This window comes from Nicotiana sylvestris, chromosome 11, assembly GCF_000393655.2.
Source record: "Nicotiana sylvestris chromosome 11, ASM39365v2, whole genome shotgun sequence".
Taxonomy (NCBI): Eukaryota; Viridiplantae; Streptophyta; class Magnoliopsida; order Solanales; family Solanaceae; genus Nicotiana; species Nicotiana sylvestris.
Window position 1 is genome coordinate 158,104,308 of NC_091067.1, and position 22,556 is coordinate 158,126,863.

General features: G+C 37.2%; 1 protein-coding gene across 1 annotated transcript; it reads right to left on the reverse strand.

Annotated features, from left to right (window-relative positions):
* Positions 1-256: 256 nt before the first annotated feature.
* Positions 257-17,012, reverse strand: LOC138882090 (uncharacterized). The gene is made up of 15 exons (XM_070162446.1): positions 16,648-17,012; positions 11,999-12,159; positions 9,685-9,758; positions 9,475-9,613; positions 9,263-9,351; positions 9,028-9,181; positions 8,722-8,915; positions 7,917-8,128; positions 7,734-7,832; positions 5,803-5,918; positions 4,464-4,565; positions 3,517-3,626; positions 3,307-3,394; positions 1,380-1,576; positions 257-621 (listed from the first exon to the last, which is right to left on the reverse strand). The coding sequence occupies exons 2-15, from the start codon at positions 12,116-12,118 to the stop codon at positions 405-407; spliced, it is 1,911 nt and encodes a 636-aa protein (XP_070018547.1). The 5' UTR covers positions 12,119-12,159; positions 16,648-17,012; the 3' UTR covers positions 257-404.
* Positions 17,013-22,556: the final 5,544 nt, after the last annotated feature.

Genomic DNA, 22,556 nt, shown 5'->3' on the forward strand with positions numbered 1-22,556 from the left:
TAATTGTTTTCCTTTAACCATTTTGCCACCTCTTAAGCAAAGTTTGCAAGAAACAACGGCATAGCAAATGCCATCAACTGCAATGCACAGCAGTAGAGCAATCCCAATCACCAGAACCAACACGGACAACTATGAACTTTTAATGGCAATTGCATGCATAAAGTTTGTAGTTGCATTAATCATCAGCCTTTTTGCAAATTATGCGCTGCATTAGCTTTCAAGGCCGCTACACAGCAAGATTAGTTTAAAATAAAAATGAGGGATGAACCGTGCCTCCTATTAATTTGACAAAATAAAGTTCACTCACAAACAATTACTGAACAACTTTACAAACAGAAAGATGTATTGCAGCAAAAACAGATGCCAGTTTATAATTTACCCAGAATATGTCACAACACAGGATGTCAAACAGGTGAAAGAGAAGCAGTATATGAACCGCCAAAGTACTTCACGCCCTTTAAAAAGGCAGAATTTATCTGGGCACACAATTTGGTATTTGGGATACCAAAACAGAGGCTACCGTTATCCAAGGCTTCAGTTGCTGAAACTTGTGGATCAGAACATTTCCCGCTAACACTGAGACAAGTATTCAAGCCAACCGAAGTAGGTTCTGTGATAAAACTGCAAAGCCATAAAATACCACGAAGAAAGAAAAAAAAGAATACATAAGTAAATAAATAAAACAAAACAGCATCAGTAAGATAAATTAAAACTTCTGAACAGAATACAAATACAAAAGTTGGATCGTCCAAGTATTTGGACACTACAGTAGACCTATCTTCATACTAGCAGGTTTTTTCATATTACTGAAGGATTTCTCCCAGTTGGATTTTGACATTGAAACATTTAAGTTTCAACTTTCTTTCAGTAGATCTTTTGTAACCAAAATACCAAGTATGAAATGCTGACATTCAAGGTTTTTCATGTTCCAAAATATGAAAGTTGGTGAGTTCTCAATAACCCTCCAGTTCTGAGTATCTTCTCACTTGCACTATATTGAAGACACTAGACCAAATCCACGGCCTAAGTAAAATATTAGTCTGGAAGTTCTTGGAAATATGCAACATAAAGAAGCACTTTTTTTTAGTAAGGAATACAAAGCAGCACTTTCCGGTTTTAGTTTTTTGGCGTCTATCAACTTAGCAGAACACTTCCACCTATTTAGGGGCATCATCTACTGATAGCGTTTCACTTCTCTTAGAACATCTTACAAACTTACTTTAGGGGCATCATCTGCTGATAGCATTCACTTCTCTTGGGACATCTTACCACCCCAAGGAATATCCCCTTCCAACCAGTAAAAGAACATGTTTTAATACACTACATGCAACAATATATTCTAGATAATCCATGTGAACAGTGTTTTGTAGACAGTATACCTAGCCTCAAAACTTGTGCTGTTAGAGCTGAAAGCATCACATATAGCAGAGGTTACCCATGGGGCAAGGTATCGACCCTTAATTTCAACACTATAGCACATCCCAGAAGATGGTTGCTGATTATGCTCACAAGGCACATTTGACTCCATTCCTTGAAAAGCTACCTGATCAATTCTCCTGACCTCCTTGCATCTGACCTGCAGAGTAGGTATAGTGATATCTATTTGCATTCTGGATAACACTATAACCAGCTTAAGACGGAACACATTGATAATGCAATAACAAGCTCTCGACTGAAGACATTTAGAGATTATTTTTTGTAGCATAATAAGTAATAATCAGCTTAAGACTCAGTATATTGAGAAATTATCTTTTATAAAAAGACATTACTCTTATTAGTCAACAGTGGAAAGCAAGATCTTTTGGGATAGTAAGACAGCAGGTGCAGATAATGCTTTGTGAACGTCCATCGAGCCTAGCCTCTCTATTATAAAAAAACATAGGTAGATAATAGCTTATGGCATATAAAAGAGCTAGATCACTAACAGTTTTTGTAAAAATGAAAGAGTGTGTCGTGCATGTGTGCCTGTATCACAAAGTAAGAGCAAGTCTTTGCGTGTTTTATTCAGCAAATTTTTAGTTAAACTCAACTGCCTCAAAGATTAAAACAGATTTAAGGTCTCAACTATGAACGAACAGATCAAATTTAACAAACATTCAAATATCAAGCAGACTGCGACATGCCACCTTCAATTACATATCTTATGTACAAGCATAGATATAGTTCATCCATTTATTTAGCCAAAGAAAATAGTATCTGATATCTATATTCACAGTCAAACACTTAGACAAGTGATGCTTTGTTCTGCCGCAAGCATCTTTTCTTAAGGTACTTGTATCCAATATAAATTGACAAATAAGGAAACTAACAAGATAGGGCATCCTGGACATATCATGGGTGTATCTTAATAGAAATTGATATGATATAATAAGCCCCACATCGGGAGTGACACTTAATGAAGTGCAGTAACTCATTTACTTTAAGCCTCCACTATTAGAAAAATGTGCCGCTGTTATACTACTGGTCAGCAGGTGTAGCCCTCAAATTTTCTATAGCTGCATATCCCACAGTGGCAAATTCTGAACTCTAGAATAGACTGTCATGCTCTATTTTTTTTTTCCAAGTTCAAACTAAGAAACGAGTTTGTTTTGTATTTCACAAACCCATTTATTATTACTAGTTTTAGGGGAGTGCCACAAATCTGATAGCTTATGTTTAAACGCCTAACAGAGGAAGACAGCTTATGAAGCATAAAGCCACACTGAGGCAAGTACAGGCACAATCATTGGCATGTTAAAAAAAAAAAACTTTTACAGTATTCCTGTTGAATTAAGTGGCTACACATTATCTAAAAGCATAAGATAAACAAGATAGATCTATCAACAATACAACAAATGATAACGTGTGTACATTTTATTATCTTAGGGAAAATGAAATTGCTAATATGGGAGTTACTATTTACAAAATTAAAATTTTAAAAAAAGAGCATATTGGGATTGTTATCTTTCTTTTTTGATCGGTTAACCATATTGGCCCCTAAATGCCGAAATTATCCTTTGGATATAAGGTGAGAGACTCCAATCTTGGGTGAAGATTGGGAGGAAGAAAATGTTCATTGAAGGGCAAACCAAGAACAGTGTTATATTGAGCCCTCCGTTAAAGTCTTCATCACAATCAAGCAAACACACAACTGCAAATGTATATCCGGTTACAATCCATGTATTTGCTTACTACTCATACTATAATTGTCTTATAATCGTGTACTATCTCATCTCCATAAGAACGACCCCAAAGGTCATGGCTTTAACCCAACTATTCGGACAATCAAATTGAAGAAACAAGATTATGCATAAGTCTTAAACCAACCTCAGGGGCAGTGAATGCAGCATTCTCAAATGGGATACGTGAATACAACGCAGGGACGTCCACACCAGTTAGAGAAGTTAAGAAATATCTGAAAATTTGACAAAATGCTATGTAGTTTAGAAAATTGAATATCAAAACTGTGGCATAATATGATGGAAGGGAGGATATGGAATGAAGACAACTAAACTTTTTTATTAACTATGAGCTTACCTATAGTTCAGTAGAAAATCATATAAAGAATGAACATTCTCATTTCCAGTGAATGCCAGCAGAGATTGGGGCCGGTTATCCACATCAGACATTGCACCCCGCCGCCTAGTCTGCATAAAACATTAAACTCACCAGTTGGAAAAAAAATTATTATAAACCAACAAATAAATAAGGATGTCCCCTCTACAACTTAAGCTTTTAAATCAGGTTATTCACACACTTCAACATATTAAGCAAGCAAAGGTCCTTAGTTCAGCCTACCATAACCTATAAATGAAATATTTCCATGTGTGTGGCCCAAGGAAAAAAAATCAAAAAATATTTGGGTGGGGCAGGGGGGCAATGTTGTGAACTATAAAGTGTCTCGTCTCTGGCAGTTTAAGCTGTTAAAGGAAGCAGTTGACATACTTCAACAATAAAAAAGTTTTTCATGGTAAAAGGGGAAACTGAATAATCCAATATTTGAATACACCGCGACAGTTCTTCTAGCAAGCACTAAAGTAATTTTATACATCACTATAATTACTCCAAAATTTCCACATTGAGAAAGTTAAGTTCATTAAGGCAAAGGAAACTCAGACATAACATGAAAAAAACACTCAATACTTTGGACAATTGAAGGGAAGCCTTGAAGCAACGGTCAAGTTGTCTCTGTGTGACCTATTGATCACGGGTTCAAGTCGTGGAATCAGTCACTGATGCTTGCATCAGGGCAGGCTGCCTACATCACACCTCCTTAGGGTGCAGCCTTCCTCGGACCCTGCGTGAACGCGGGATACTTTGTGCACTGGGCTGCCCTTTTTAATACTTTGTACAATTCTCCCTTTCTTAAAACTAGGCATTGACAAGTAAGTCAAAGAATCTGACATCATTAATACAAAGATTTGTAAGCAAATTTCTCTCCCGGATTTTTTTCCACGTGAGTCTCAACTACATGACAAATTTACCTGGCCCAGATTTTGTTTCTCAATCTCTGAAAGCTCAAGCAGCTCTTCTGTACTAAGTTCCTCCAATTTTGAGCGGCAAAGCGGCATAGAAAAAGAAACATCCTACCACCACAAAAGATTGCAACACATAATCAGCTTAACAAATTACATATGCAACAAAATGCATAATCACACAGCTAAAATGCATGCCCATTCAGCACTTTAGCATCACCACTTGAGTGATATTAGATAGCACATACAGGAGACAATGAAACCAGGAGTCAAATCCTAATCATCCTTCTTTACTGTTATAGCTGATAGTGTTTCCTAATCCTTCTTTTTTATGCAAGTATATGGAAGTCAATGTCGCACTTTTGTACAAGAGATGCCTTCTAAAAAGACAACTCAAATCATTAATTTTTTGCGGTTTTTGGCACAACATTCAGGATGAAGAGAGTTCATAAACTCTCTACAGGAGTAGACTTTCTTTTTTGTACAGTCACAATCCCTTCTTTTTCTTTTTCTATGGGGTGTCTTAGATCTTGTAACTCACAAGCACTCTCTTTGAGCTTGGCCAGTTTCAAAAAAACAGTTGAAGTTGTGCCCTGGACTTGTATGTCGAATAATTTATTTTCCAACTTCAATTTCAAATAGTTTTGCCCAACTTTATTTGCTTGACTCAAATGGCTGTGGAAAGCCAAAGAGTCCACTGATCAGTTATTCTATCTTGCTCCTAAAGACTTGGCACCAACTTTTGTCACTTGTTATACTGTAGTAATATACTGAGCTAGAATGCCAGCTTTATGCTTTTAGAAAAGGAAAAAAAACTTATTTCCTATCTTTTTAACACATTTTCAACAGATAGAGGTTACGTGATGCAATATTTACACACCATGCATTCGCTTCTCACTTAAAGTCCTGGGGCTATATTGTCTTTAACACCTTTTGCTTTACGGCTCCTATTTATGGACTAACATATGGAACTTCTCCACTGGAGCATGTACCAAGTTTCATAACTTGTGTAATGTTATCAGGCAATTTAAGATGCTATTCAAATCCAAACTAACATTACCTGCAAATCATTACATCATTAAAACTAGTCTAGTTGTTGAGGAGCTTAAATTGTAGAGGTTAGACCTAATCAAGTATATGAAACTTTAGTGACTCATTAGAACATCCCCGAGCTGCTCCAAGATCAATTTTTACAATCACAAACTAAAAGCATTGTATCAGCACTTTGCAGGAGGGTAACAGCAAAAACCAAATAGGCCAAAACGAGCTGGATAACAACAGAACTGTGCTTGAAGAATACCATGAAGAAATAAGCAAAATAAGAAGTACCATCAAGCCATCATCTTACATGTTCTTTGAGTGATGACCTCAAACCACGGGTTGACTGAGATATATATGCATTGCAAATGCAGTTTTCCTCAGAATAAGAACTGGTGAACATGACCACAAATTGAGCTGTGCAGACTGCAAAGTTAAAAACAGAGAGAGAACATGAATACATAGAATTCAAATCACTACAATGAAGCAAAAAAAGAGGTATTCCCACTATTTCATTTTATATGACGGAAGTCATTCATTTTGGAACAGGCTAATAAGGAAAGAGTGCAATATAAAATTGAACAAAGGGAATGACTTTTAAGCTGCCAAGAAACTGTATCCACAAACAATTGCATCTTTATTTAGTTTTACAGAGTTATTACAACAGAAAATTAAAATCAGATTGTTTAGTTTATGTTAATTAGATTCTATATCACCTCATCCAAAGAGATCTAATCTAATTCAGGTGTTACCCTTTCTGGACTTTTGGGAGCAAAGAAGGGTAGTCAGGCAAATAAATACAATCATGGAAGAAGTGACAGGCAAGTACCAATGGCTGTCATTTACATCACCATTGGATAGTTCTTCAATGGACACGGCAATGCGAACTTTTGTATGTGTTTTTAAATTGTCTCAGAGTAGCGCTCTTAAAGGCAAGTATGTATAAGTAGGGGTGGCAATTTGAGCCCAAACCCATCCCACCCGCCAGAGATTAATGGGTTGGGCTACAAACATTTTAGCTCATGGGGCTATTTGGGCTTGAGCCCAAATTAACCCATTATTTTTATAGCCCATTCTGACCCATAAAGTAGCCCAAATACAACCCATGAAACTCACCTAAAACAAAAGGATCTCAACCCAACTTATCTAAAAATTTACTTAGTTGCCCCAATTTTACTTTTTTTTTTTTGTATTTTCAATTTTCTGTTTTTTCGTTTTTCTGCAAAAAATTTACTTAGTTGCCCCAATTTTACTCTTTTTTTTTGTATTTTCAATTTTCTGTTTTTTCGTTTTTCTGCACCACCCACCTCACCTCCCGCAAACCCCCTCAAAAACAATTTATTTTACTTATTTTTTTTGTATTCTTAATTTTCCGTTTTTTTGTTTTCTTGCACCACCCACTCACCCCAATCCACCTGCAAAATATTTTTCAACTTACACATTTTAAATACTAATTTGTTATTTAAGAAAATATATTTTGATTCTGAAAATACTAGTATTTATTTACCTTTTATACATATGATGTATTACAGGTTATGTATAAAAGGCTATGTTTATGCAAGATGAGCATGGTTCTAAAACATGTGTCAAGTTGGGCGGGTTGGGCTATGACCCATTGTTTAGCTCATCTTGACCCAGCCCATCTTAGCCCAAAGGGGCTGGGTTGGGCAATGACCCATTTATTGACCAAACCCATCTTGACCCGCCCAAATTCAGCACAACCCGCCCATTTGCCACCCCTATGTATAAGCCAATAAGCTGAAGACCAGACCTTTAGACCTAGGAGTTAACTAACATCACAACTCACAAGTACCAAAAACCAAAAAAGTTAAACAATGATCATTAACACATAATAATGGAAAATACATATGAAAAAGGAGGGAAAAATAGATAGTAGAACCATGGATTCCGTGTAAAACAGAACCTGCCGTAATCACTTCAAATAGTTTCTCTATGATTACAAGTAACATAACTAGGCTGAAAATAGGTACATGTCTGTTAAAAACTCCTTGTAGACCAATATCAGAGACTCTACTGGTAAGACCCAATTGCCTAATCAAGTAATAATATCATAAAGAATTCATTTATTGCATTTCTCCCTTTTCTAAGTTGCAGATGTCCATCCTAAATCACCACTATTTATAAGTGTGAAGTCTCATGAAATGCGAAGAGAATAAAAAGTTAAAAACTGTATGCCAGTTATTAGTGGCACATGAAGGTGGTAACTAAAATGACACTTACCGTAGAAGATGCTGCAAACATTCTTCCGAAGCATGTAATATAAACTTCGAAAGGAATCCTGCCATGCTAGCTGCCTTTCGCTTAAAAAGTCCAGTTGCCCTAGGATTAAAAGTAAAAATTCTACAGTCAGGAGGAAAGATAGCAAGCAAAAGGTAGGACTATACAGAAGAATCCAGCAAATACCTCCCATTGAAGCAGACAATGTTAAAGTTGATATAACTGAAGGCGGTAGAGGAGACTGCGGATACATCCAGGAATGCAATGACCAATGATTAACTGCTTGGGAAACAGAATTCATTTCAGAAAAGCAGGTCATCTTTTGACCGGTGGAACAATTCGAGGATGTAAACCTCGCCACCACATTGCCGGTGCCACAATTGATCAATCTATGAAACCTACAGGATTATACGAGACACAATTAACCTTAAAAACACAACACCGAGGAACACAATTCAAAGTAATAAGACATGCAGCAACACTTGTCTTTTTTTGGGGACACAGTTCATGGCATGGTCACTTGGTCAGAGAAAATGTTATGTACATCTCTCACTTGTTAAATGGTTATGCCACTTGGTTTAGTTAAGTGACATGCCATCAAGTATTACTTTAGCATGTGATAACTTAAGAGAACTTGTAAACTCTCAGGAAAGAAATTGTATGCATCAGATACTGCATTATAAACCTAAAACACTTAGAGCAATATCATAAACAAGCTCTATAACTCCAGATCCAAATAGTGCGGGACTGCGGGTATTTCAAAACATCTTGCCTTATTGGTGGAAAAATAAACTTCCAGAGACGCACAAATTCTTTCGTGCTAAAACCAAGAGAAAACAGATTCCTTATAAGTTGTAACAGGAGCTCAACATTTATGAGTTCAACTAAGGAATACAATGCATATGGACAGTTTTTCCAACAAATAAATGTAGACATGCGTCGATACTAAAATGACTCATTATATAACAAAATCAATCAAGTCATCGCTCACCAGTTGATGGAAGATGCAGACACAACTCGTATATTAGTTTTCATCGTCAGATCCAACGGGGTCATCTTACATGGGACATGGAGTTCTGAGGAGAAAATTTTTGACCTTGAACCACCATCTGGTTCAGAGGATTCAGCAATTTTAGCAGAAGCAACTTGATGCTCATGGGTAGCCAGTCCTCTTAAGGCTTTATCCTATCAATAGAAGATAAAAGGTTAATCCTTAGCTTTCTCTAAGTATAAAGAGCGTTGAAAAAAAAAGTATACAGAGCAATTAAAGAGGATAGATGCTGGTAATAGTAAGTACCATATCAATAGTAGACAAGCCATGTGCATCTACACCACCCAGTGACAGCTCTGTGACGCTGCGGAAGGTATTTTCATTGCACCTTTGACTTGTGCTACAAGTTTTGGTTGCACAATCTTTTCCACTTACAGTTGAAGGAAGAAAGGATTCTGGGCTGTCAATGACAATATATGAAAAAATCATTAAATGAGCAGAATACATTCCTACAATATTTAATACTATTCTACATAATTACAATTTCAATTGCTGTTGATTCTCAGCAGGAAATGCTGAAGGCACAGAAGATTTTTTAATACTACCACTTTGCTCTGCTGGAAAACTTTCCTGCCAGAGAGAAGAAATAAAGATACTTAAGTAGTGAGGGAAAACACAAAAAGAAGTCGGTCGAAGCATTTGCTGAATTACATAGATTCCAAATAAAAGTACCGCGACAATAAGTAAACTCACCTTGACATTTTCTTTCCTCAAAATCAAATTTAGCCTGATGCTGTTTTTTCTGACAGGAAATAACTCATCCACACGAGTATCGACATATCTTGGGTTCTTCGATACATCAGATATCTTGGACCCCGGGAAAACACCATTGCTTTCAAACAAGTGGATGGACTTTGTTAGTTGCAATTAAAAAGTTATAAGAGAAATGGAAACAAAAATTACCTCATAGAGCCACCAATTGGGGCTGATGATTCATCCACGGGTTGTGTAGTATTCTTTCTCTTCAATTGCTCTCCCTGTCATATTCAGTGTGTCAAAAGAAAAAGTGAAGAAAAGCACCAAGGTTTACTAGATCTACAAAGATGCAATTTAAATTTTCTAAGTCACATTTCATGACTAACTATATATATTAACTTTCTTATATTATTCTTAATCACCAACATGTGGGATTTTACTGGGTATGTTGTTTGTTTTCTTAATCACCAACATATTCATTTATATTGCTTCCTTAACAAATAAAATTCACTTGCCAATTATATTTACTGCCTAGTGTGCACTCTTCAAGACAAAGCCTATGGGCGATGAGGCACACGCCTTAACATCCTCGTGCCCACACCAATGTGCCGTATAAGCAAAGCCACCAAGGGCCTATGCTACACGCTTCAAAGAGCATGCCCCCAGCGAGCTTTTACTATAATAGTCATTCACGTATGTTGAAAGCCAATACGTACCTCCATATATACCATTTGTATTAACAAATAAAAGTACTTTAAAAGGGCAATACATGTGAAAATCACACACCATCTTCACATGACTAACATAAATATTGCATGTATGATTGTATGTGCACAAGATCAGACGGGAAATGATAACATGACATGAGCTAAGGCACATTCTTTTGCATCTAGAACTACAACATTATTCAGTGAACATCTCAATTGATCATACCACGAGAAGAGAAAATTAGTCATGTTTTGAAAGTAGAACCTACTTGATGTAAGAATACAACCACCCCAAAGCAATTACTCAACTTTCATTGCACTCCAGTTTAGGCTTAAAATTGGAAGGAAAAGGTAACCATTTATCAATAGTTTGAATGCACACCAAATTAAAGTAATGTTCAATCATTTAAGCGACCATTTATATTTTCCTTTTCTTTGATTTGCTAGCTAAACTTAAATGTTTACACTCTTTGATTGACTTTCTGAAAAAAAAAACTGGAAACAATACGCAACTCTAACTTCTTCATCCTCCCTCAGCTGACACGTACACAAACCAGAAGATATTCCTCATCAAATTATGTTGCCGAACCATTTTCTCTTACCACCCCTCTATTCCTTTATCCCTCCCTGGACACGCATAAAAAATCTCAGATGACATGCACAATTCCTGTTACAGCTGCACCAATAAGTCAAATGCAGGCAGCCTTATTCTCCATTGTAATGGCTGGAGATGAACCCATCTCCTTCCAGCAACTTCTCCTCACAAAATATATGATCTAAACAGAGATATGGAAGTTTGCAGGATTGCTTTTGAAAGCAAGAACAGATTGGAGAAGTAACATTCATTCAACTACTTCTCCAAATATCCTTCAATTGTGGTGCATGTGCATCAGGCCTCAGGTATTGTCGGTGCTCACAGCTACAAGGGTGCAGTGTTTGCCTGTTTGGTGTTTGCCTATTTGGTGGTTGTAGAGAAAGACGCTCATGGATGCCCATGGTGAGAGATTTGTTCTACTTACAAAATTCAAAAAAAAAAAAGATAGTTTTTTGTCAAATTTTAATTGTAAATTTAACCAATACGTTTAATTTCAACTATATTGTAAGAGTTTCTTTCAAAATAAAAGCAAAAAGAAACTTGTGCGTCATATGCACTGATATGGATAGTGTAATGGAGGAATAAAATAACGTTTAGGGCTTAACTTTTCTGCACTTATATGGATAATGTAAAACTGTTTTACACAATTAGGTTATGATCACTACAACATGTGATTATCCAAAATAAGTCTAGTCTGGTATCTTGAAAATAAAGTAAATAACTTGCTATAATAGGTAGGTTAAAGTGCAATGTAAAAAGTATAATGTAAAAAACTTTTTATATTGTAAGAGAATATAAGTTAAAATCTTGGTTTTAATACAGGTAAAGAGGTTACTAACCACTCCATTTGTCCCATTTTATGTGATTAGTTTGACTAGGCACAGAGTTTAAAGACATACTTTTGAAACTTGTGAACTAAAACAAGGCATAAATATTTGTGTGGCTAACTCATCACATTAAAGGTAAAATGAAAAGTTTAAAATTAAATTATTTCTAAATACATAGAGATAATGATCTCATACAAGGCCCAATTGATGGACAAGTGAGTGAAGTTATACATACAAGGCCTAACTAACAAATGCTCTCTTCACCCACAAAATAATCACATAATCTCTCATTCTTATGTTCATCTCATTTAAATTACACATATAGCCATAAAGAATTCTACTTTCATATTTAAAAAGCTGACTAAAAATAAATTGGGAAAAGAGGTACTCACGCGTAACTCAGATGGAGTTTTTCGTTTCACTGTGGTGGCAGTGACCTTAGAACCACCACCCCCACCAAATTTAAGTGCATTTGATGGATGTACGGGACCCGCAGCAGCAACCTTCGCCATCTTCTCTAACTTTAACTAACAAATAACTTCTTCAGATATCACTAATCAAAAAGAAAAACACAGAAATCAGATACCAAAAAATGGTCAACAAATATTATAATCAGTAAAATCACACAAGTGATGTTAATATATCGTAATATACATCTTTTATAAGCTTTTTATTGAATTCATTTGATTTAGCATTTAGGGCAGTGAAACAATAGCGATTTACCTGAGATTTAATCAAAACCTAAGAATCGTACAAGTTCCGAATCATTAGCGATTGCCCTAAATCCAATAAGAGGGAAATTTGCGGCTTTCGGAGAAAGGTTGACCCACGTAGAAGTGATGTTTCCGGTGGGGTAGGGGGAGTTTTGGGGAAGAGGAGAAGTGAAGTGGGAAAATAAAAAGGGGGAGAGGGGAATTTTGGGGGATTTGAACGATTTCAATTTCCCTCGCAACTTTTCGGGCTGACGGCAGCAGACTGGGTATGGGCGATAATTTCACTTTAAACTGCCTCGCTCTATGTTATTTTTCGTAGCGCAATAACAATTCCATTGCACGAATATATATATTAACTACTAGTCTCAAAGTATTCTATCTCAATGGTCAGATAAATACCCAGTATCGGCATAACCAACAAGATCGGGATTGCAATCATCGCCATAAAATAAGCTCATATCGGTAGTCCCTTTTAGATACCGCAATACGTGTTTGATTCCATTCCAATATCTCATTGTAGAAGCAGAGCAATATCTTGCTAAGACATTAGCTAAAAAAATTATATTAGGCTTTGTAGTGTTAGCAAGATATATCATTGCACCAATTGCACTAAGATATGACATTTCAGGACCAAGAAGGATCTTTATTTATATCGAATGATATCACAACTATCGGGATACTCAATGGATGTGCTTTATCCACATAGAATCGCTTTAAAATCTTTTCAGTGTATGTTGATTGATGGAAAAAATTCCATCTTTCATATATTCAATTTGTAGGCTAAGACAAACTTTTATCTTTTCAAGATCTTTCATTTCAAAATCTATCTTTTAAACAGTCTAATGCTTTAGTAAGCTCCCCAGGAGTTCCAATGATATTTAATCATCAACATACATGGCGATTATAACAAATTCAGATCTAGATCTTTTTATAAAAACACAAGGACAAATTCAATCATTCTTGTACCCTTCTTTCAACAGGTACTCACTCAGACGATTATACCACATACACCCTGATTGTTTCAATCTGTATAAGGATTTTTGAAACATTATTTAATAAATTTCTTAGAAACCTTAATATTCTTCAGAGCAATTAAATCCTTCAATGATTTCCATTATTCGCATATCAAGTTTTTCATGTATTGCCACATTAAAACCTGAAATGACTATATCCATATAGTCAATGTGAGGATATTTACTAATTTTCTTGTGCCACAAATCGTCTTTATGTCTATCGACTTGAACTTTTCACACAAGAACACATTTATACCCCCATTGACTTTATACTTTCAGGTGTTGGGACTATCCGTCCAACTTCACATTGTTATAGACCATTTTAAACTGGTTAAAATAAGGTACAACATATGGGCAATTTCAAATTTGATTGAAGTTAAAGAGTCGCCACCTAATTAATTATGGTGAATTAGGACACCTAATGTTGATTAAAGTAATTTAAAGAATAACTTTGTTAATGGTCTACTTAACCTAAAGGTTCTAGGTAAGGGTTCAATTAATTTAAAGCGAAGGTTTTTAAAGCACCCTTTAAGATCCATTTTAAATGGTTAACAGACCGAGTAAACCACCAATGTGTTTTTGTTATAGTATGTGGGAATAACTTATCTAAAAATGGCATTCCTAATAATATATCTTTATTTGTGAATTCATAACTATATATTTCTTCTACGGTTAATATTTTATCCCATATTTGTATTTTTAGATTCTTTGCTTTGTATGTTATCATACTTCCCTCATTGTTAAATCCTGTTACTACTATGGGGTTTTTTAGCTTTTCCCATTTATTTTCTGGTAGACAATTATGTTTACACATGTTAGCTTCTGCTCCTGTACTTAAATTAATTAAGGCTGAATATTGAGTGTTGAGAGTCATTTAAAGGATCCAGATTCGATGTCTAAACTCCAAAAAAATCATGTTGAGATCTGAAAGAAAAACTGATTTGGACGTGTATTTTACAAATATTTTCGATTAAAGTAGGTCAAGACGTAAAGAAACGTGATTTGAAAACGTCATTATATCTTCACTTGGAAACGTAATAGGAAAAACCATTTCTGGTGAAGATGGATGTAAACTTGACTGACTTCAAGTGAAAGGTCTAGTTTTTAAGTCTTTTAAAATGCTACTATAATCCTTTAATTTCATGATCTAACATTAATATTCTCTAAAGCTATATATGCAAGATAATTAAAAAACCACAAATATGCTATACTTAAATCATCACACACGGAACGTAAACAAATACAAATAACACATTAGTAGTCAAAACACATAAAGTATAAGGCAAGGTTAATCAGCAAGATATGAAAGGGAATATCCGCTATTTTCTCTCGCAACTCCTCGATTTCTCTGTTCGATTGTGTTTCAGAAGAGCGAGCGAAATAGTGAAGAGGAATGAAGAAGAGATGCAAGTTCTTATTCCAACGGCGATGTCGAGTCACATTGAATCCCTCATTGGGACTCTTTGCACTCCGTCGATCATGCAAAACAAGAGAAAGATAAAAGAAAAATGGGTAAAAGGAATCTAATTCAAATAATCATGGAAAAAAAATGCCTAAAGTAAAACATCATATAACTTTATAAAATTGCGCCATAACAGATACTACAACATCTCATATTAATAGAAAAGACAAAGAACCTAAATCTACCTAACAAAAATTAAATCTTACACATTCACAAGAAACGGACAAAGGAAGGGGTACTATTGTTGTACAATTTTAAAAGTTTTTAAACTACCTAACAGAAATTAAGGGAGTTTTTCCAATTAAAGTGACATTAATCGAAATGGGATTATTTAATTTAATTTCAGAGTCGCCACTTGGAATAGTTTATTTGGGTGTCCCAAGTCACCGGTTTATTTTAAATCCCAAATCGAGGAAAATTTCGACTTTATTAAAAAGTCTCCGAACCAGAAATTCTAGATAAGGAATTCTGTTAACCCGGGAGAAGGTGTTAGACATTCCCGCGTTCCGTGGTTCTAGCACGGTCACTTAAACTATTAATAATTGGCCTATTATCTGATTAATTGCATGTTTTAAACCTATTATGCATTTTTAACTTTATTACCGATTTTAATTATTTTAAACCGCTTTTTAGGATTTATGGAATTATTTCTTGAACAAGTTACGATTGTCGTACCCTTGCCGTTATGGAACACATCGCAAATCACGCTACATGAAATGCACCCGCGATTTACGACATGTTTATTTTTATTAATGTTTGAAGTTGTTATGATCGGGTCACGTGAAATGTGCACCCAAATTTGGGAATTAGGTATCATGATTATGCCATGGGAACCGTACCTGTAGTCACGATGATTTATTAATCGCGCCTAAAGCAAACTACGAAATTCATTGCTTGGAGACCAAACTTCCTTTTCATTTTTCACAACATCCCTGAGATAATTCGACTAACACAGGAGAACAAGTACTGAGAATCTAGAGACCATTATAATCTAGATATTCTGTATTTTAGTTGTGTTTATCTTCATTATAAACAAGACGAACCAGACATAACCAATCAATTGAAAGAACCAAACCTTGAAATTAGAAACCACGTATGTCAAAAACCTGGCTTCACTAGTCGACAACTAACAACTCACTTGCCAAGAAGTGCTAAAGCCAGAATGAAGATTGCTTTACCATATGGAGAACAAGAAGTACATACGTGGGAATTCTAATTCACATAAAGCAGATTTCACTTCAACAAATTGTAAAGATGCTTGAATATCTCATTGTAAAGCAACGATCCACGACTAAGATTATCAAGTGATGCAAGTATATGTCACTGTAATTATACTTGTTCTCCGAGAAATCTTTGTTGGCAGCCCCTTCCAACAATCAACGGCTTACAGAGTTCACATCAAGCCTTTTAATTACAATCCTTAATGAAATCAACAAGGAATAAGTAATTTTACTATAATTACAGCATTTATAACAATGTCCAAACATAAACAGAAGATGCTCAGCTCTTAATTCAAGTCTGCCAATCCCACAGTTCATTCAATCCGACTTTTGGCTTCAAATATAACAGCCTGACCAATTAATGACTAAGTCTGTAAGTCACAACTATACAAGACAAGAACAAAACTCTTCTCATCACCCATTACTACACAGCTTTTTATCAAACATAAGGATCACAATTTCATTTTAATTAAAACTCATGCTTAACAATCAGGATATGCAAATCAGCAAACAAAAAAACATTAAACTTAGCATGTAAGAACATGATTCACGTTTCACATACTGTCAGTCCAAAATGAACACGTTGTCATTTGATTCGAATGATGAATACATAATCAGAAGAGTGATTAATACCTGGAAAGCAGTAGTAAGACTTTAAAATAGCCAAATAAAGGCCAGAAATAACATCAAATTGGGGTTCAGCTATTAATTGAAGGAGGAACAGCAACAAACAGCAGAAAATCCAAGCTGAATCCACTTCGAAACCCAGAAATGCAAGAGAAAACTACAGCTCTCTAAATAGCTACAGCTTATGAATTGTTTTCAGTATTTCCATACCTAAGTTTTTTTTTGAATTTTTTCGTTTTGAATTTCAGGCTGCTATTGTGTGTGTGTGTGTGTGTGAAGTGAGAAATGGGTGAGAATCAGGTGAGAGATGAATGACTTCTCTGAATACGAGAGTGTGTTTTCTGCAGATGAGGTGCGACTGAGTTCTTTTTTGCGAAGATGGAGATGGTTCTGTGTTTTTGAGAGCAAGGGGTTAGAGGGGGGTCTTGGGCTGGTTCAGGTCGCGGGCTGGGGTGGAGTTTGGTTTGGTTTGGTTTGGTTTGGATTGAATTGGATGATTAAAAATCAATTGTACCATTTAGGAATTAGCCCAATTTAAAAATAAGACCGAGAAATTTAAAAATAGCCAGATTTACAACTGGTCATTCAAAAATAGCCCAATTTCAAAAGTAATCGAAATTTAGCCACTTTTCATGTAAAGATAAATCTGAGCGAAAACACTGTTCAAAACCCAGAAAATACGCCCGTATATTATACTGGATGTTACAACCTATATCCACATGTGTTAGTTCATGCCATATATTAGTTAACATAAATACAAGAAGGAATTATCTTTGAGATGATAAGAAATCAATCCTATTGGTCTTAAGTGATACAAGAGTGTATAAGGGTGATTAACAAGTATTAGAAGTTAAATGAATCAAGGATGTTGTAACTCGTATTTTCAGGTAAATCTAGTGGTGCTTAATACACTCAAGAGGTCATGTATTAAGGTATTTTAATCATATAATATCCGTATCATAAGTCTTGAAGTCAAACGAGTTATGAAACAAAAGTCGACAAAAGTTGTCGCAACTTAGGTTCATAATTTTACTTAAATATTAGGTCAAATGTTTCTAATCTTTTCTCCTAATTTACAAGGAATTACGGGGTGATCTACCAACCAAATTAAATATCTATGACTCTAGTTTCCAACGCATTAAACCGTTCATCGATACGATCTCGGAGTAGAGAGATATTCGTATTTTTGCGAGACTGCGCCAAGCACCTCTCTATGGGGCCCACTAAGGCGGTTTAAGATATTTGGACCTATATAGGATGCCTCCAACCCATTTTAAGTCATTTATTCTCACTATTTTCAGACCTTAGAACCCTAGGAACATCCTCTCAAGGTTCTCTCAAGATTCAAGACCCAAAAAAGGGCAAACAACACAAATCAAGTGTCGGGAATTCCGTGGCGCTAGTAAGTCTCTTGTTCTTCTTGTTGTTGCTCATTTTTGTGTCGTTCCAGCTCGTGTGGGAGGTTGTTTTAAAGGGTTTATGTTCTGTAAATACTCCCTCATGTTCTTAATATCAATCCTAGGTGATTTCAAGCCTTCTAAAGTGATTCTAGTGCCGAAAAACACTAATTGATCGCTAGTTTCGCTTTTTTGTTGTTGTGGCAGCATTGGAGGGATATTTCATGGAAATTTAAGGTCAAATTGGAGTTGTTCTTTCTGTATAAAGGTAAGGAACCTCTTACTCTATATGTATTTAAGATTATCCAAGTTGCGGCTAAGCCATTGAAGCTAGAACTTGTGAAATATATATCGAAAGGCTTGGTAGTAATGTTATTGTTTTGTGGACTGTTTTGCGTTGCTGTTGGGCTGCATATTTTACTACTGATTTGTGGAGTTTTGGAGGAGGAAGGGTGTGTAGAAACACCATATATATGTAGGGTTGTGGGATGATAGTTATTCGTAACATTTCCGGGTCGTTTGACACGACTACGGTGGTCGTCGTATGTATGGAGTGATTAGGCTGTGTGTGGACTATTTTGGGAGGCTCAATATGTTTATTATTGATGTTGTTTGGGCTGTTTGGTGATTGTTTTGAATGGTGTGAGGTCATATATATAGGGGAGGTGCTGTCCGTTTCATCGTAAAATAGGTTGTGGTCGATACATAATAGTTATGACGCTTAAATGATAACGATAGTATCGTTTCTCTTATTGTAGACTAAGGAGTTTTGACAATTGCATAGCTTGAGATTGGGGCAGTATATACAAGGTATGTGAGGCTATCCCTTTCCTTCTTTTGCACGACTCCGATTGTACATAATGTAATGAACGAGCTTCCAAGATACTCTACTCTTAGAAGCTAGCAGTACTTACATTGTTTTCCCTCTTATGGAACGATTGATGTTAATGTTGCTTCTCTTATTCTTATGTTATCAATGTTGTTGGTACTTCCTGATTCTTATAAGGTTCATAGTGAAGAGTTAGTCCTAATAACGTGTATAGAGGATACCGACCTTACGTCACTCCGAAAGGTTTAGAATGTGATTCCATGAGTCGAGCATGCATTATATATATGTATCTATTTTACTCTACCGAGCCACGCTATAGTTGGCCGGGTACAGCACCTATTGTGCAACCACTGATCAGTTGGGTTTTACCGAGCTCCACGTGGCCGGCTACGATTCTACCGAGCCTTATGATGGCCGGGTATATTTTTTACCGAGCCTATTATGGCCGGGTACGATATGATGATGATGATGCCCACAGAGGCGAATGTTTTAAAGGTTTATGTATTTATACATATGTATCATGCATTTCATGTCAGTAGCCCTCAGAGGTACTAAGATGTTACAGGTTGTATATTCTCTATCCTTGCTTACATTACTGATCGTATTTATGGTTCCCTTCCTTACATACTCAGTACTTTATTCGTACTGACGTCCTTTTATTTGTGGACGCTGCATGTCGTGTTGCAGGTCCTGATAGACTGGCAGGTGCAGCTCCCCCACTACAGTAGGATGTCCAGTTCAACAGTGATTGGCGAGATCCCTTCTCCGGACTTGCCTTGGTCTTGGTATGCATTTTTGTTATAGACATTATGGGTATGTCAGGGCCTTGTTCCGGCTATGTTGCAGCACTTATGTTCCTTTAGAGGCTCATAGACAAGTGTCGACTCATGTATAGTTTGGTATGCCTTGTCGGCTAGTTTTTGTTGTATAGTCTTTCATGGTAGCGTGGTAGCTCATACCTTATATATAGTTTCTTAATTGTCTGGTCATCCCATATTATATATGTTCATGCCATCAGTTTTTATTGTTGGTTGTCCATGATCCATGTCTACCATTTATATTGATCTCGTCAGCCCTAAAAGATAATAAAGAAGGTTAGATGAAATGTACGTTGGTGCTTGGAAAGTATGGTCGGGTGCTAGTCATGGCCCTCCAGTTTGGGTCGTGACAAACTTGGTATCAGAGCAAGTCTGTCCTAGGGATTGTCTATGAGTCATGTCTAGTAGAGTCTTGATTATGGATGTGTAGCGTGCCACATATATAATTAGGAGGCTACATGACATCTAGGGTTGTTACCTTCTTCCTGAATCTAGATCGTACGTAGAGTTGAGTCGTAAGTGTTAGTCTCTAATATTCACCTTATTTTCTTTCAGTGATGCCTTCGACTAGGAAGCAAACAATTAGAAGATGGCTTGATACAGCTGCGGGAGAGGGTACCAGTCAGGTGCCCCAATCCAGAGCAGGCCAAAGTGAGGCTCAGAGTGAGATGCCCTCTCATACCTCATCTACTCCATCTCCTCCAGAGGATATTAGAAGGCACCCAGCACCTCCAGTTCCTTCGTCTGGCACTACAGACCAGGATATGCGGAGTGCTTTGCAGTTATTGACTAGCTTGGTAGCTGCTCAGGCTTAGAGGCAGAATACAGGTGTTGCTGAGAAACTAGTTTGTACGAGAGTTCGTGATTTTATTAATTTAGACCCTCCAGTGTTTACCGGATCAGACCCCAAGGAGGACCCGCAGACTTTTATTGACCAGGTTCATCGTACACTTCGGGTTATGCATGTTAGTGATACAGAGGCAGTAGAGTTGGCTTCTTATCGGCTACGGGATTTAGCGGTTCTCTGGTATGATAGTTGGGAGAGATCCAGGGGTCCGAACCCTCCTCCAGCTGTGTGGAAGGAATTTTCTGAGGCCTTTCTTCGTCACTACTTGCCAGTTGAGATACGACGAGCTAGAGCTGATAAGTTCTTGAACCTTAGACAAGGTAATATGAGTGTGCGAGAGTACAATATGCAGTTTGATTCTTTGGCAAGGTATGCTCCCCATATGGTGGCCGAGATGAGTGATAGGGTGCATATGTTCGTGAATGGGTTGGGACCACATCTGATAAATGAGTGTACGACAGCCTCCTTGGTGGAGGGCATGGATATTTCCCGTATTCAAGCTTATGCCCAGACCCTAGAGGATCGTAAGCGCCAGCAGAGGGCAGTTAGGGAGCAGGATAGGGGCCAGCATAAGAGGGCGAGATTTGCAGGGTATTCTGATGACTTCAGAGGCCGCATCAGGCCACAGTTTTCGAGGAGTTCGGCGCCACCTGTAGCTAGTGCTCCTCCACAGTTTCAGAGGCCTCGATATGATCGATCCTATTCTGGTCCAGGTCAGAGTTCGCGGGCATCTGGCTCGCAACATCACAGGGATACTAGTCAGATGAGACCCCCAACACCACATTGTGATCAGTGCGGCAAGGCCCACTTTGGACTGTGTCGTCGAGGTTCTGATGCATGCTATTCGTGCGGGCAGCCTGGCCATATGATGCGGGATTGTCCTAATAGAGGAGGTGATGGTATGGCTCAGCCGACTGGATCTGTGTCTGGTTCTTCCTCATCAGTTCGACCTCCAGCACGGGGTTTTCAGCAGTCGACAGGTCGTGGTAGGGGTAGAGGTGCAGTGCCGAGTTCGAGTGGTGCTCAAAATCGAACCTATGCTCTAGTAGGTCGACAGGATCTCGAGTCGTCTCCAGATGTTGTTACAGGTATTATATCTGTGTTTTCTTATGATGTATATGCGTTGATTGATCCGGGATCTACATTATCATATGTTACACCCTTTGTGGCTAATAAGTTTGGCATTGAACCTGAATTGATAAGTAAACCCCTCGCGGTATCTACTCCGATAGGAGATTCTGTGATTGCTAGAAGGGTATATAGAGGTTGCACTGTGATGATTTGTAGTCGTCAAACCTCGGCAAATTTATTTGAGTTAGAAATGGTTGATTTTGATGTGATAATGGGAATGGACTGGTTGGCCTCATGCTATGCAAATGTTGACTGTCGTACGAAGATGGTTAGGTTCCAATTTCCGGGTGAACCCGTCATTGAATGGAAAGGGAACATTGCTACACCAAAAGGTAGGTTTATTTCCTATCTTAAGGTAAGGAAAATGATCTCAAAAGGTTACATTTATCATCTCGTTCACGTTCGGGATGCGGAGGCAAAGCCGCCTACTCTACAATTAATCCCCGTGGTCAACAAATTTCCATATGTTTTCCCAGATGAACTCCCAGGCCTTCCTCCTGAAAGGGAGATTGAGTTTAGCATTGATGTGTTGCCTGACACTCAACCGATCTCTATCCCTCCATACAGAATGGCCCCGGCAGAGTTGCGAGAGTTGAAGGTGCAGTTGAAGGACTTGCTGGATAAGGGCTTCATTAGGCCTAGCACTTCACCTTGGGGTGCGCTCATCCTATTCGTGCGGAAGAAAAACGGGTTGTTACGGATGTGTATCGACTATCGACAGTTGAATAAGTTTACTATAAAGAACAAGTATCCACTTCCAAGAATTGATGACCTGTTTGACCAACTCCAGGGTGCCAAGTATTTCTCCAAGATTGATTTACGTTCAGGGTATCATCAGGTGAGGGTTAAGGAGAAGGATATTCCAAAGACGGCCTTCCGGACAAGATATGGGC